At 48.8% G+C, this 13,520-nt stretch overlaps 5 protein-coding genes across 5 annotated transcripts; 1 reads left to right on the forward strand and 4 right to left on the reverse strand.

Moving 5' to 3' along the window:
- Positions 1–414: 414 nt before the first annotated feature.
- N7519_004291 (ceramidase) lies at positions 415–1,644 on the reverse strand (the record flags this gene model as incomplete). The annotated part of the gene is made up of 4 exons (XM_057291067.1): positions 415–601; positions 662–1,178; positions 1,267–1,498; positions 1,555–1,644. 4 exons carry the CDS (start codon positions 1,642–1,644, stop codon positions 415–417), a joined length of 1,026 nt encoding a protein of 341 aa, XP_057152269.1.
- Positions 1,645–2,478: 834 nt separating this feature from the next.
- On the forward strand, positions 2,479–3,534 carry N7519_004292 (putative mitochondrial carrier protein; the record flags this gene model as incomplete). Its single annotated transcript, XM_057291068.1, has 3 exons — positions 2,479–2,533; positions 2,602–3,290; positions 3,349–3,534. The coding sequence occupies 3 exons, from the start codon at positions 2,479–2,481 to the stop codon at positions 3,532–3,534; spliced, it is 930 nt and encodes a 309-aa protein (XP_057152270.1).
- A 639-nt stretch (positions 3,535–4,173) lies between these two features.
- Positions 4,174–5,979, reverse strand: N7519_004293 (uncharacterized protein; the record flags this gene model as incomplete). Its single annotated transcript, XM_057291069.1, has 4 exons — positions 4,174–4,383; positions 4,446–4,511; positions 4,577–5,536; positions 5,569–5,979. 4 exons carry the CDS (start codon positions 5,977–5,979, stop codon positions 4,174–4,176), a joined length of 1,647 nt encoding a protein of 548 aa, XP_057152271.1.
- A 3,134-nt stretch (positions 5,980–9,113) lies between these two features.
- Positions 9,114–9,834, reverse strand: N7519_004294 (putative prefoldin subunit 1; the record flags this gene model as incomplete). Its single annotated transcript, XM_057291070.1, has 3 exons — positions 9,114–9,282; positions 9,457–9,623; positions 9,805–9,834. The coding sequence occupies 3 exons, from the start codon at positions 9,832–9,834 to the stop codon at positions 9,114–9,116; spliced, it is 366 nt and encodes a 121-aa protein (XP_057152272.1).
- Positions 9,835–11,295: 1,461 nt separating this feature from the next.
- Positions 11,296–12,953, reverse strand: N7519_004295 (HMG-box domain-containing protein; the record flags this gene model as incomplete). The annotated part of the gene is made up of 3 exons (XM_057291071.1): positions 11,296–12,633; positions 12,683–12,745; positions 12,798–12,953. The coding sequence occupies 3 exons, from the start codon at positions 12,951–12,953 to the stop codon at positions 11,296–11,298; spliced, it is 1,557 nt and encodes a 518-aa protein (XP_057152273.1).
- Between the last annotated feature and the right edge of the window lie 567 nt (positions 12,954–13,520).

The following is a 13,520-nucleotide window of genomic DNA, read 5'->3' on the forward strand; positions in this document are numbered from 1 at the left end:
ATATCCAAGACTGCATCGTCTGAATGCTTTTCTATTGCTTTCAGATCTTATGAATGAGTACGCCGAATCAACGATCATAATAGTTCGCAACCCCGACTCCCATCTATAGCAACGACCCCGCGTGTCCCCATGTAGAAAGAAAGAGGAAAAAAAGGTATCCTATATCTATGATCCAAAGCAAAAAGATCCGTCTCCAGGACGAATCGTGTTCGTGGAAGCTGTGCAAGAGCAACGACAGAGAATAAAAAACAGTGCTCTGCTCCGAGTCTCGCGGCAAAGGACAGACAAGAAGAAGCGTGGTATCCATTTCATGTTATGTCGGAAGTCACATTTGCAAGAGTGTGGTATATCGCCACCCATAAACAATGGATGCGAGTAATGAACCAACTGGGAGAGAGAAAATGTCCGGCTGTTTCACGTTGACTTCTTGGCTCGGGATACCCCGTTCTCGGATGGTCCGCCCGAGGTGCGGATCACTTCGGGGATCTGCCAGAAGTGCGCCCAGCGCAGATGGTATTCTTCTTGTCGGTTGTTGAGGCAATGGCGGAGCCAGATTCCCCATGTGATATAGAAATATGCACCAATGCCAGTCATGATATGCCTGCGAGAAAGAATGAGTTAGCAAACAGTTCAATAGTAATAATGAGAGTTTAACGCATACCACCAGCCATGACCTTCCAAAAAGATACCCCATGGAAGACCAACAGAGCGGCGCATTCGGCGGATATCAGAGCAGAACACATTATCCAGGCTCCAGATGAAGAAACCTCCCAAAAACATGCTCAGTCCATATGCCACCATGAACCACATGGTCTTGAGGGTCTTCTGATCGCGCACGTTCTCGTAGTGCTGGTGCTCCTTCGTTGGAACGGGGAGTCCCTTCTTCTGGCGGGCTAGGCGGTCCTCCTCCGTTGAGTGGCGCCATTTGGGTCGGAGGGTCACTTCCATAGTGTGCATGCTGCGCAGGACGACGACGGTGGTCAGGAGGGCGTAGGCGTTTTGGTGGAAGACTGGGTCTTGGAGGTAGTGGTAGTACAGGGTGATGAATACAGCGAGACCTGCGAGCGAAATTCCGAGACAGACTCGTACGATGGTGGACCGAGAGTACGAGAATGAGGCATAGGCCATAAGGCAGGTAGTGTAGATCATTGAGAGTTCGTCCACTAGTTGCATAGGGTCTGTTGCGGGGATTCACCGGTCAGCATTGCTCTTGCGATCACTCATATATCGTTTTAGGCATGTTTGGTGTATACCCCCGGTTTAAACCAGATCTTGGGCTTGGGAGGGGTATAACCCTGGAGGGCCACTTGCATTTGAGGGTCGAGTGAAACAGGAAGCTCCCTGTTCCGACTACTAGGTAGCCAATGAGGGCGACCGTGAAGATTTGGTCATGTCCATTGCGACGGCAGCTTCTTATCCCCTGGACTCCAAGCCACATGAACAGCAAATTCGTGAGTGTGTTGACAATCTCCGCGGCATACTCGGTGGCATAATAGTCCTGGGAAAAGGGATATTAGCGTAGTTCTCTCTGTACGCGTCACTTCTGGTACACACCTCTTCGCACCAGTTCAAGGTGGAAGTGACAGGTGCCCAGTATCCGTCCTTTGCAGGCGGATACGGAAAGAAGGGCAAAGACCAAGGCATTATACTGTATACCAAGGTCGAAAAAGAGAGACTCTGTGTAAGTGAAGGTCTCTACAACATATAAAAGGACAATCCAAAAGGAAAAGAAAGGACAACAACGAACCACATGACGTCGATTACCCACGGGGCTGCCTGGTCCGTGCGCACTCCGCGAGATGCCGGATGCAGGTTCTATTTATTGACATCTTGCTACTTACTCCGTATTACTCTCTATATATCTATTTATATTCGATACCGATGCTGCATTTGAACTATGAAACAAGATTCATATGCGTTGTACAAGTAGTACTGCAAATGATCTGCATAGTGCAGAAGTACAGCAAGGTCAAAGAGCCGCATGAAGGATGGTATGGCAGTCATACGATAGATATACTATATAGTTGACTTTGGAATACATGAATATGAGCTATTAATTGGATTAATAGTAGACTTCTACTCTTCTACTCTCCTACTCCGTACATATTGTACATATTGTACAAATGTATAACTCCAAGCGGTGTGGCTTATCGATAGCCATAACCCGATGACTTCACTAGTTTCAACGTCTTTTTCGTGACCTCGGCATATTCAGCACTTGCAATTACTCTCTATCTTGTTATCTTGTTCAATTCTATTTACCTTCATTTACTCTGTGGAATGCAAGCTGCTGCCCATATTTGGCCGTGACCGTCTGTCTTCGTGGACTTTTTGTTTTTTTTTACGCATCCGGATCTCGACGTCTTCTTGACCGTTACGCATACACGACGCCCATGGACCTCGATCTAGCATTGAATCTTTGATTTTTAACCTAAATATATTCACTGTCGTCGCCTTTGCGGTCCGAGTTGGCCAGCAATGTCAAACAATAGCACCTTGACGGTACCACAGGTGAAAACGAGCACCTCAAAAGGTATGATTTCTGTTCAAACCCCAATCCTTCTCATTCCATCGCTAATCATAATCTTCTCATTGCTTCAGCCTCGAAAACACCCTTCCACTTTGCTGCTGGTCTTTGCTCTGGCCTTACCTCCTCCATCCTTCTCCAACCCGCGGATCTCCTCAAAACTCGAGTCCAACAATCCCAGGGAGCAGCCCTCCTCCCAACCTTGAAGGCGATCATATCCTCTCCGAACCCAATCCGTGGATTATGGCGTGGCACACTCCCTTCAGCCCTCCGCACCGGCTTCGGGTCAGCACTATACTTCACCAGTCTCAACGCCTTGCGCCAAGCCGTTGCACAATCCAACCCGATGGCCCTAGCCAGTCCGGTAGCGAGCGTTAGATCTTCCTCCGTCCTCCCCAAGCTCTCCAACACAGCCAATCTTGCCACGGGAGCCGTCGCAAGAGTTGCTGCAGGCTTCGTCATGATGCCCGTGACCGTGATCAAGGTCCGCTATGAGTCAGACTACTACGCATATCGTAGCTTAGTAGGCGCAGGCCGGGATATCGTCCGCACTGAAGGCCTGCGTGGGCTCTTTGCAGGATTTGGCGCTACCGCCGCTCGCGATGCCCCATATGCGGGTCTCTACGTTCTCTTCTACGAGCAATTGAAGAGACGGTTCGCCTTGATGGCCGCACAACCCTCTAATGATGGCGACACACCAAATGCGGTTTCGTCCTCGTCAATAAACTTCGTCTCCGGTGGAGCAGCCGCTGGTATGGCGACTGCAATCACCAATCCTTTTTGACGCCGTCAAGACCCGGTTGCAGCTAATGCCTGCCAAGTATGGGAACATGTTGCATGCTACCCGCTTGATGATCCACGAGGATGGCTTGCGCAGTCTCTTTGGTGGACTTGGTATCCGCATGGCTCGCAAGGCCATTAGCTCCGCGCTGGCATGGACTGTCTATGAGGAGCTCATCCTGCGCGCTGAGAAGCGGTGGGAAGCGAATTCCCAGATTGGTCTTTAGGCTTGCATTCTACCTGCCCTTGGCCATCCCTCTCCTCACATCATACCCATTCCACTTTCTGTATTATAGTCCAGCTCGTTCAAGCTCGCATCTGGGTCCGTGCTGATACGTGCATACCTGCATTGGGATTGGCCCAATGGGAGTTTTATACGGGGCTGAAATCTGACATGTATATTGTACTGCATCTGCACATATTGCCTATTATATAATTCCAACCCTCAACTTTTCCATTTATACTATGGGTATCCCCGAATCTAGCTATACCAAGCACATGTGCCCGCCAGATGTTTGCCAACCCTATAGACTGGGCGAGACGGTGGACTGGATACATAGGGCAGACTGGTACAACGAGAGGGAAGATAGGATCAAAATAAAAAACAAAGTCGTCAGCTCATATCGCGTTACTGTACTACCACATACTCTGTGATATAAAAACAAAATAAAACGAAAAGGAACAGATCTCGACACACCACAACTCAGCAGAATTTCAACAAGAAATAGTCCAATCAGACCGGGTCTCAAGAAACAAGACAATAACAATGTTCAAACATTGAATAGAACAGCCATAGATATCCGTGAAAATCCGAATTTTCCTGTCCAACCAGCGACATAATCAGGACAGCGCAGAATAGCAGACGTTTATCCAAAGATGCGCACCCGACCTGAAGGGCTCTTCTTCCGGACCAAGAACAGCTTGTCCTTTTTGCGGTCGTTGACTTTTAGTTCGGTCATCGAGTGGGAGGACGAAGCGATGACCTTGCCCTCGCGTAGACGTCTGGTGTGGGCGAACAGCTGTTCTTGGAAGTCGTCGTCTATCCACTTTTTGATGATGATATAATTGGTGTCGTTCTATGAACATGTTAGTCTGTTTCCATTGCATACATATGTACACATTGGGTTATCATTCTTACCTCGTCCCAGTCCCAAGGTAGACCATAGGCGATCAAAGTATCTGGCATCAAGTGCTTGCGATGGACCTGGTATAATGTCAGTTAAGCCCCGTACATAGGTAGCATATAGAGGGAATATAAATCAGGGTAACTGCATACCTTAATCCAGGTGAGCTTGGTCTCTTCTTTCTTCTCTTCCTTTTCTCTTCCTCCTTTTTCTCCTCTTTCTTCTCCTCATCATTCTTTTTCTTATTGACGATAGCATCAATCTCTTCGTCGGAATAGCCAAGGCTACGAAGGTGTTCGCGGAACTCCTGCGCCTTCTTAATCGCCTCCTCCGCCGCTCTCTGCTTCATCCGCTCCTGTTCGAGCTTCCACTCCTCAACAGCAGCAGCCTTCATAGCCAGCTCCTTCTTCTTTTTCTCCTCGGCCTCCCTCGCCTTTCGCATATCCTCATCCCGAATCTCCTGAATGAGCTTCTGACGCTCCTCCTCTTCTTCCTTCTGTCGGGCAAGCTCTTTCCACTTCTCCTCTCGGACAAGCTTCTCCCTCTCCTCTTCTTCCTCCTTCCTCCTTGCGAGCTCCTTCCACCTCTCCTCCCGCACGAGCTTCTCCCTCTGTCCTTTCTCGTCCTGCGCACGCGCAATGTCCTTCAACCTCTCCTCCTGTAGTTTCTGTCTTACCTCCTCTTCCTCAGCAGCAGCCTTCTTTTCCATCGCAAGCATCTTGAGCTGGTAGCGTTCTTCGGCCTTGCGCTCCTCCTCCGCGGATTGTTCCTTGTGCTCGAACCGAGCCAGCCTATTCAGCTTCTCCACTATCTCGTCCTCGTAGGCCATCTCCTCTCTGAGGGTGTGCATCGCGTGCGGATCGGGATCCTGATTTATAATAATTTTCTCGCGCTGCTTTTCGCTGCGCTTACGAGACTTCTGTACCTCGCGCTGCAGTCGTTCGATCTCAATCTGATGCTTCAAGAGCTCCCTGTCCTGCCGGTGATTGTCGTTCACCAGCAGTTGGTTGCTCATGTCCTGCCGGAGGTCATTTTGGTCCAGTATGTGCTGGCGCATGGCCAGCTCGGGGTCACGGTGGAAGGGGATGCATCCCGCGAGACGCTGCTGACGGCGCGTCGGCGGCGTGGCCCCGGTACATCCAAGACATCGTCGTCATCGTAATCGAAGCGGTTGTGGCGGTGGTTGTGGTTGTTGTTGGTGTGATGGTCGTCGACGAACCGCTGCTGCACATGTCGAGACTGGGGCCTGTTCTCCGAGCGGCTGTTTGACTTCAGCCCCTGCTCATTGAAAATCATTACCGCTGGTGGTGATGGTGCCACTGGTGGGTCGCGTTCGCGGCGTCGGCCGCTTGTCGAGGCCGACCGTTGCACGCGGGTTTGGATTGGTGCCAGGTACTCGCGAGAGATGACTTCCGGGCGGCGGTGACGAGAGCGTGAGCGCTCGCGGATATGGGTTCTAAGACCTGTTCGCCGGGTGCTGATGTCGGCCTCGAACTCCGAGTCATTCGAGGAGTAGTCATCGTCGTCAAACATTGCTTGTACGGGCATTTTGGCGGGGTTGCGAAGAGTATGCGAAGAGTACGCGGGTAGTATAGATTGGGACCCTGCTAGATAGGGGCCTGAGCGGGGTTATCAGGTGCAGGTGGCAGATGATAGGCTATATATGAGCACCAGGAGAAAGCGAAAGAAATGAGAAGCAAGCTGAAGAACCAAAAAAAGATGGGGGCCAAAAAAACAGTCCCGAATTTGTATACGGCAAGTGTGCGCTTATCAGCCAAAGCGGGGGAGGGGCTGGGGGGAGAAAGAGAAAGAGAAAAACGAGGGCCTGGATTACCTTTTTATTTATTCAGCTGGGCATCATGGGCGTCATTTTTAATTCCTGCAGTTCAGCCTCATGGCGCATAATCTGTGGATTCGACTCGATAATGCTTTTTCACTCTTATATCCTCCGTACCCCCTCCTATGTTCCATTCTATCAAGACTTGGTATACTTCCATCGTTCCTCTCTACGTTCTACACCCCCACGCACACATCCTCTCTCTTTCTCCTTCCCAAACTTCAACTCGAGGGTTCCAAGATTGGGATACATAGCATCGTCATCAAGGCCCCACTTCGAGTCCAATCTCGAGATTAATGTTAACGCCCTTAACAACTACTCCGTAGCCACTCTAATATTAATTCGTCTAGACCCCACATCAGGCATGTCCGCTGCATCGACCCCCCAACCATGAAACAAAATTTCGTACGCCACTTAAAATAGCCACGATCAGACCCTTCGCGCTAACTTCCTATGAGACGCTGAGTACTGATTTAAAAGACAAACGGCGGTTACTGAAACTATATTGTACGATCGACTCCTTTTCTGTTGGATGATCTTGTCGCTCGCACCTTGAACTTGGACTTGGACTCGAGTTTGGGTTCATTTAGGCGCTGGTTTTTCTACCTAATTTTGACAACTAGGAGTTCGATATACTATTTGTTGCGATGTAGGTTGGGCACCAATAGTGTTTCATGTTTGTCCATCCTGATCTATATCCATTTCGATACATGGTACCTTCCCGGGTGGGGCTTTTCTATCCATGGATCTTAGTTGCCGCTTTTGGGAGAGGGGCGCCTGCGCAGGTTAGTATATTTCAGTCCGGACTCTGCCCGCCATCATCACGTGTTGTAACTATGTATTACTTAAAGTCCATGAGTGTTTTAGCCTATCCATGATCGTCATATTCGACTGATCTGAGTGCCTGAAAGATCTGCCGTCTCGACTGCTCGCACGGGTTAGGCCGTGTGTCCACGTAGGTTTGAATAACGGACATCTGGAGTGAGCGGGCTGGTTCGTTTCATACATACATGCATCTAAGAACGTGATACCATCCATGGAATGCGACGAGGGACCTGTGGATGAGCTCGGCTGTTCCCGTGAAATGACCCATGGACACCTGACTTCTGCACCCGACTTCCTTCTTCCTAGTTTCTACGTCACGTCTATGAACACTCATATTCGACTTCATGTGTCTAGTTCTCGAAGACCGCTATCCATGTATGTTACACAGCTGTGTGTGGGTCTACAGTACCTGACTGCATCATTCTTTTGGATACAATCCAACGCGGCTAAATGAAGCATCGCTAGTGGTTATATACCTCCACCGAGTGAGTAACTGTACCCCCAAAGACTTTCTATGCCAGTGAAGACCATCAAAACTGCGCTCTCGCTATACTTTACATTTACCGCATCTAACTTGAAGCTTCCTGACCTAACCTTATAAGTACCATGGCTCAATATAAAATACTATAGGGTAACCCCTAGACTTTTTCTAGCCTTATATCCAACCTACACATATAGCGCCCCAACTCAAGCCACACCTATAATAAGCTATCTGCCTAGCAGCTACAGTGGCAAAAAAGTACATTGTATGTCTGTGTGTACTCGGTACAACACACTGTCCATCTCTATTCCTAGACATGGGAACCCTGTCATTGCAATAACAGCGACAAGGGCCCCACCCAGCGGCCAGTCCGTGACTTGTTGCCAGTATCGCAAAGTTGCCACAATATAAGCCTATCACATGGCATTGTCTCACGAATTATGCGCCGTTGGTTTTCATTCCAGGAAATGGGTAATTCTGTTGCCCGGATATACGTCATTTTTAATATACGCAGTGGGGAACATGGGCATTGAAGTAGTATGAGTACTGAGATGACGCTGATGGCATTAGTATGGTAGCACATGAAAGCCCTACAATGTACGATGTAAGTTGTATATGATATAGTTAGAGTTATGCATGATTTTATGATTTAATCTTTTTTTTTTCGTTCCCTTACAATCTTGGAAGATAGTTGCAGATCTTCAGGTATGCTTTCAACTAGACAGCGCTTGGCATATCAGCCCTACCAAATTGGTATTTTGGTGAGATACTATAAAAATATTAGGGCTACATAGGGACTTACTGTATGTCGAATAGTAGACAGGACGAGAGCGAAGTAGATTTAACCGTGCTTCGCATTTGAGGACCCTTGCATCGTTGACAATGACAGCTGCAGCACGGTAAGCTACCACGGCCCCACAATGCATTTCTTGACACGCAACTTGTATAATGAACATACTAAATCTTGGGATGTTTGCACCGAGGCTACGTATTTCTCTCGATGGCTCTCTCTCGCTAGACGGCCGAAGGTCAATCAATTCTTGAATGCAGATTTAGGCATTGGCAAAGGAATGGCAGAAGATGGAGTTATATGTAAAGAGGTTATCATGGCACCTGTGAACGCTATTTCCTCGCTTGGTTCATCCAAGAAAGATATTTTTGCAAACAATAACTCCTGGGTATCTAAGTCACCAGCCTAAACCCACGTATGTATAGCCGCCAGAATGTGACCAGGCCAGCCGGACATAGAAGGGCAACCATTTCTACCTTCCCTGTATCTCCACTCGGCATAGTATATCGTATCCACTCGTCAGCCTCGAGATGACGGCGTCTTCAAGCCATCCAACCGTGTCCCAGATCCGCCCGAAAGGAAAAGACAAAGTAGAATCAGCATTGTCTGCTTCCTTCCATGGAGATTCACATTCACGAGAATCGCTGAACCTTTGGTATACAGATACCACAATCAAGGATACCCGCCACATGGGAGCGCGTCGCGTTCACGTCTTGCTCTCGTCTCATATTCTTATTTCAACAATGTGTTCACGCCCTCCCACCAGACTTGAGAATCTGCTCCAGGTTCTCCCGACTCTTCTGGTTTGTTGTCTCGTGATATTGCAGCTTCTTCTCGAGGCTGGCGATCTCAGTGGTGGCCTCGCCGCTCTCACGCGTAAGACGCTTGTTAACTGTGTCGACGGGAACATTGACGAACCTGGAACAGGGCAATAAGTCAGTCTCAGTTTCCGAAAAATAGGGCCAATGAAAAATTTCCCCGACTGTCTCTTGGGGTCGCAAAATTGAGAACAGGAGATGAGAAACGAAATAAGAAACAAAAAGACAAGATAGGAAAAGAAATAAAAATAAAAATAAAATAAAAAATGCTCACATCTTTCCGACGCCCTCATAAACCCTCGTCTCGGAAGGCAGCTCAGACAACTCTTTCGATGTAAGCTGTAGCATGCGGATATCGCGCTGCTTGGCCGTCATATGAGCCTTGGTGATACTGATCTGCTGCTGCGAGGCGATCGCACGGGTCTCAATCTCCTGGAGGAGCTGTATTTGTTAAAAGCATTAGCATTTGCACACTTTCATTGGAATTGACTTCTTCAATCGGGAACCAGAGAGAGAGACAAGAGGCTGAGTGAGACCGAATTGACTTGGCACACCACTTCCCCTGGCCATCTGCTCGCAGTATCCAACTCAAAGACGTGAATTTATCCAGCCCAAGACACACCTTTTGCAGAGCTTCGTTGGGAATCGACATGTTGGCTGTGGATGTTGCTTTTGGAGCTTGAATGTGGTTGAGGGGTAGGAGGGGTGCGGAGGAACGGAAGTGAAATTGTTTTGTTGTCGTGGACTCCGGATTAGTGATTTAATTTTCTTCCTGGAGAAAATATGTATCGACTGATTTGGCTTTTATTGAAACAGTCTCGTAAGGGTGTCCCTATGCAATGTCTTGGTCAACAGAATCAATTCGCCTTGCTCGGCGAGGCCTTTGGGGTCAAGGCGGTGGGCAGGCGGGGCGGTGGAGTATTGCCTGACTTAGGGCTTGGGGGTATACGAGAGAGGTATACGAGAAGTGTGTCAAGCACCAGAGAAAAGCATGGAGTCTGTGTTAGGCGAGACAGACGTATTTGTCTCTGCTCTGTGCCTCTTTATTGAGAGGACCTACCTAGATTGGGTCAATATTGGCTTCGGCAATATACACCGTATGGATTTCCTGTCTAGGAAGCGCGCTTAACAATGAGCACCTTGCGTTAGAAACAGAAAAGAAGATAAACAGGTCTTTCAGGGTTTAGGACCCTTTGTTAGCAGCATCTATAGGTACTACTCTTCAACACAAAGGGCATGGATCCATACATGTTTTGTAGGTACCAATGCCCATGTAACAGTGTTTTGTACTTGGTTTCATTCGAAGTGGACAAACCTAGTTCCAATCCTATACTTGAAGCCGTCTGGTGTTTTTAATTTAATGAGGGAGATAAGCTTGGGAATTCTGGCGACGCCACAAAAACATGGGGGAAAAAACGTGGCGATATTGCTTCATCGGGGCATTCTAGGATATGGCAATGGCGTGCGAATCTCTCAAGTAGCGGTGTGATAGAGTGTGATAGAACAAGACAGAACGATATCTAATGCAAGCCATGAGATCAACATCTCCAGGGAGGGATATCACTGCCGTTTCCAGCATGGAATAGTAGGGTTACCGAGAAGGTCCGTGTGGGTGCCAATCTAGCTGAGACAGGTGACAGTCAACGCAACCTTTTACCTAATGTTTAATGGCTTTGGAGATAGAGGACTTGAATGGATATTTGAGTAGGCAAAAATCAATGCGCATTAGAAAAATCACGATTCCCTCCAGTGCATAATTCCTTGAGCGCGAAAATGACAGAAATCTAAAGACCCTAAGCATCGAATCGAGTTCCAGCAAATCCGAAAAATCAAATGAAAGTAAGACAAATACCAGATCGATTGGCATGGCAGCATGAAAGGGAAAAGACAAAAGACCGAACTAAGGAGATCATGAACCGCATACATCCCAAGCCCAAACTCCGTACCCCACTGAGCTTTTTGTTTTGAAAAGCCCATCGGCGTGGCCAACTCTTGCTCCATCCTCAACCAGGAGTGCAGCAGCAAGAAGTCGGTCAGCCCAGATTTTTTTCCAATGACACAGTAGACTTATGAAATGCCCTTGGGATAGCCGTGTTTGACTTTCTGCCAGCGCTTAGTAGCTGTTGGAGTTGGGCTCAGCGGAGCACCACAACTCGAACTCAGTGCCAGTAGGGTCAGCCATGCTTTCATGGCGAGGCATCTCCCATGATGGATCACGGTTCTCGATGCTCTGCATGCTGGGGAGGTAGGCAGAGGTCATGCTAGGATGAGCGTATGAAACGGTGCTGGGAGACATGGACGGCGCTGATGAGGCTGCATAAAAGTCGGACTGAGTCTCGTCAACCCAGGTAGGATATGAGCCAGAAGTAGCGGCGTAGGAAGGACCGGCCATGGCGCCAACTCCGGAAGACTCGCCGCCGTTGCTCAGAAGGCGGGGATCCATGTCGTGCATGGGGAGATCTTGCGACGGGTGACCAAGCTGAGGCTGGAGCAACTCGTGGTGAGAACCACCAGGGAGTCCAGCGAGGGAAGAGCCATATCCCATATCCTGCTGGTTTGGGCTGGTGGGGCGGTAGTGCATGTCTCCGTAAGATTCGGAAGCGTGGAGAGAGCTGGGCTGTACCACTGGGAGGCCACTTGGGTGGCTTGTGTTTTGCCACGAGGGGTGAACGTATCCGGGTGTCATCATGGAGTCAGGTCCAAATGGCGAAGAATCTCGGCTACTGTCGTAGTAGGCCTCTTCGAAGCTTTGGGATCGTGAGTGGGCGTAGGCAGACCCGTGATACGTAGTCGATCCAAGGTCACTTTCCATGTCAGAGAAACCCCCGTCATCGGCAATGTGTCCTGGCGTGAGGGCAGGGGAGCCGCTTTCACGTCGACTAGAAGTGGCTGCGGCTTTGTTGGGCGAGAACTTGTAGTCTGGGTGTGTTGCAGCATGGTTGTCACGTTCTTGCTTCGCCAGGTCTTCGTATTTTTGGCGAATCTCAGCGGGTTCTAGCTTCCAGCCCTGGCCCGCAATCTTTGAGACAATTTGATGGTTGTTGGCGCCCACTAGTCTCTTGGTGCGCTCTGCGTATGCAGACCGATAAAGCATGAAGGAATTCATGGGTCGAGAGATTTTCCCATTCTTCTTGCGGACCTCGTCCTGTCGCTCAGAAGCAGATCGAGACACCCAGGCGTCCATGTCTTTGATAGGAGTAGAGTGAAAAGATTCAGTAAGTTGACTGATTGGGCCATCGAGCTTGATATCTGAATCGGAGAGTTCTCTCCGGTTACGCTGGCGTCGCTGTTTGGCTGTCTTTTTGGGACGAGTGCGCGGGGACCCCGACTGTGACCAAGATGACGAAGGGGTCATCACAGTAGGTGATCCCATTGAAACGAGATCTTCATCAGATGCCGGAGGAGGCGTGGTAACCTGGGCACCAGACATCATAATCTGATTTTCGGTATCCTGGTCAGTCTTACGCGCGGTCAAACGGCAACATGGGAGTCGAGCTTACCGATTGAGGAGGCATGTTGTGAGAAAAACCGGGGGTGGTGTAGAACGGAGGAGAACCGTAGTGCTAGGATGGTTAGCATTGCTATTGGGAAACAGCCAGAAGACAATGGACTCACCATTTCTTGGCCACTGTTGATTCGCCCACGAGGCACCTGCATATCGATGCACACAGGTCGGTACGCCCCAGGGCCTTGGTAGGGCTCTTCAGGCAAAGGATGTCCGTCTGTAGACTGGGGAGGGGTAGGAGGAATTGGTCTTGCCACTAAAGTCATTGTTGTGATCTTTTAGACCCTGGTAGACAAGATAAAAGATATGCTGATAGAGGTTGAATCGCAAGGAAGCTAGTCCAGCGAGAGTAAAGAAGAGAAAGAGAATTTCCAGAAAGAGGAAAGAAGTGGAAGAGATGTAGAATAAAGATATTCTCTGCCGTCCTACCCAGATGGTGGATTTGTCTTGTAGTTGAGCTCCCCTGAAAGAGAGGTCTCAAACACGACTGCAGATGAATCTGCTGGCAGGTGAGACAAACACTGCAACAATCCAATTGGACGAAGTGTGTGAATGCAAGTATGAAAGTAACTAAGTGTGAATATCAAGTGGATATGTTCAAAGAATCCGAGAGACAAAAAGCCAAAGACTTGAAGATTGTGAAATTGAAGATTGAAAGATGGGCGGGTCTCGAAATTAAATAGAATTGACAGCAGAGGGGAGAAGAGGAGATACGCAAACTGCCGGAGGCTGAAACTGACTCAAGAAGAAGGCCTGGAATACAATACGCATGGCGTGGATCTATTTCTCTTGGTCGATGGTTAGTGTCTTTTTTTATACATATTAATTTAATA

The sequence above is a fragment of the Penicillium mononematosum genome (genome assembly GCF_028829835.1).
Source record: "Penicillium mononematosum strain IBT 11891 chromosome Unknown utg000002l:1.0-8112719.0:1.0-8118358.0, whole genome shotgun sequence".
In the NCBI taxonomy this organism is placed as follows: domain Eukaryota; kingdom Fungi; phylum Ascomycota; class Eurotiomycetes; order Eurotiales; family Aspergillaceae; genus Penicillium; species Penicillium mononematosum.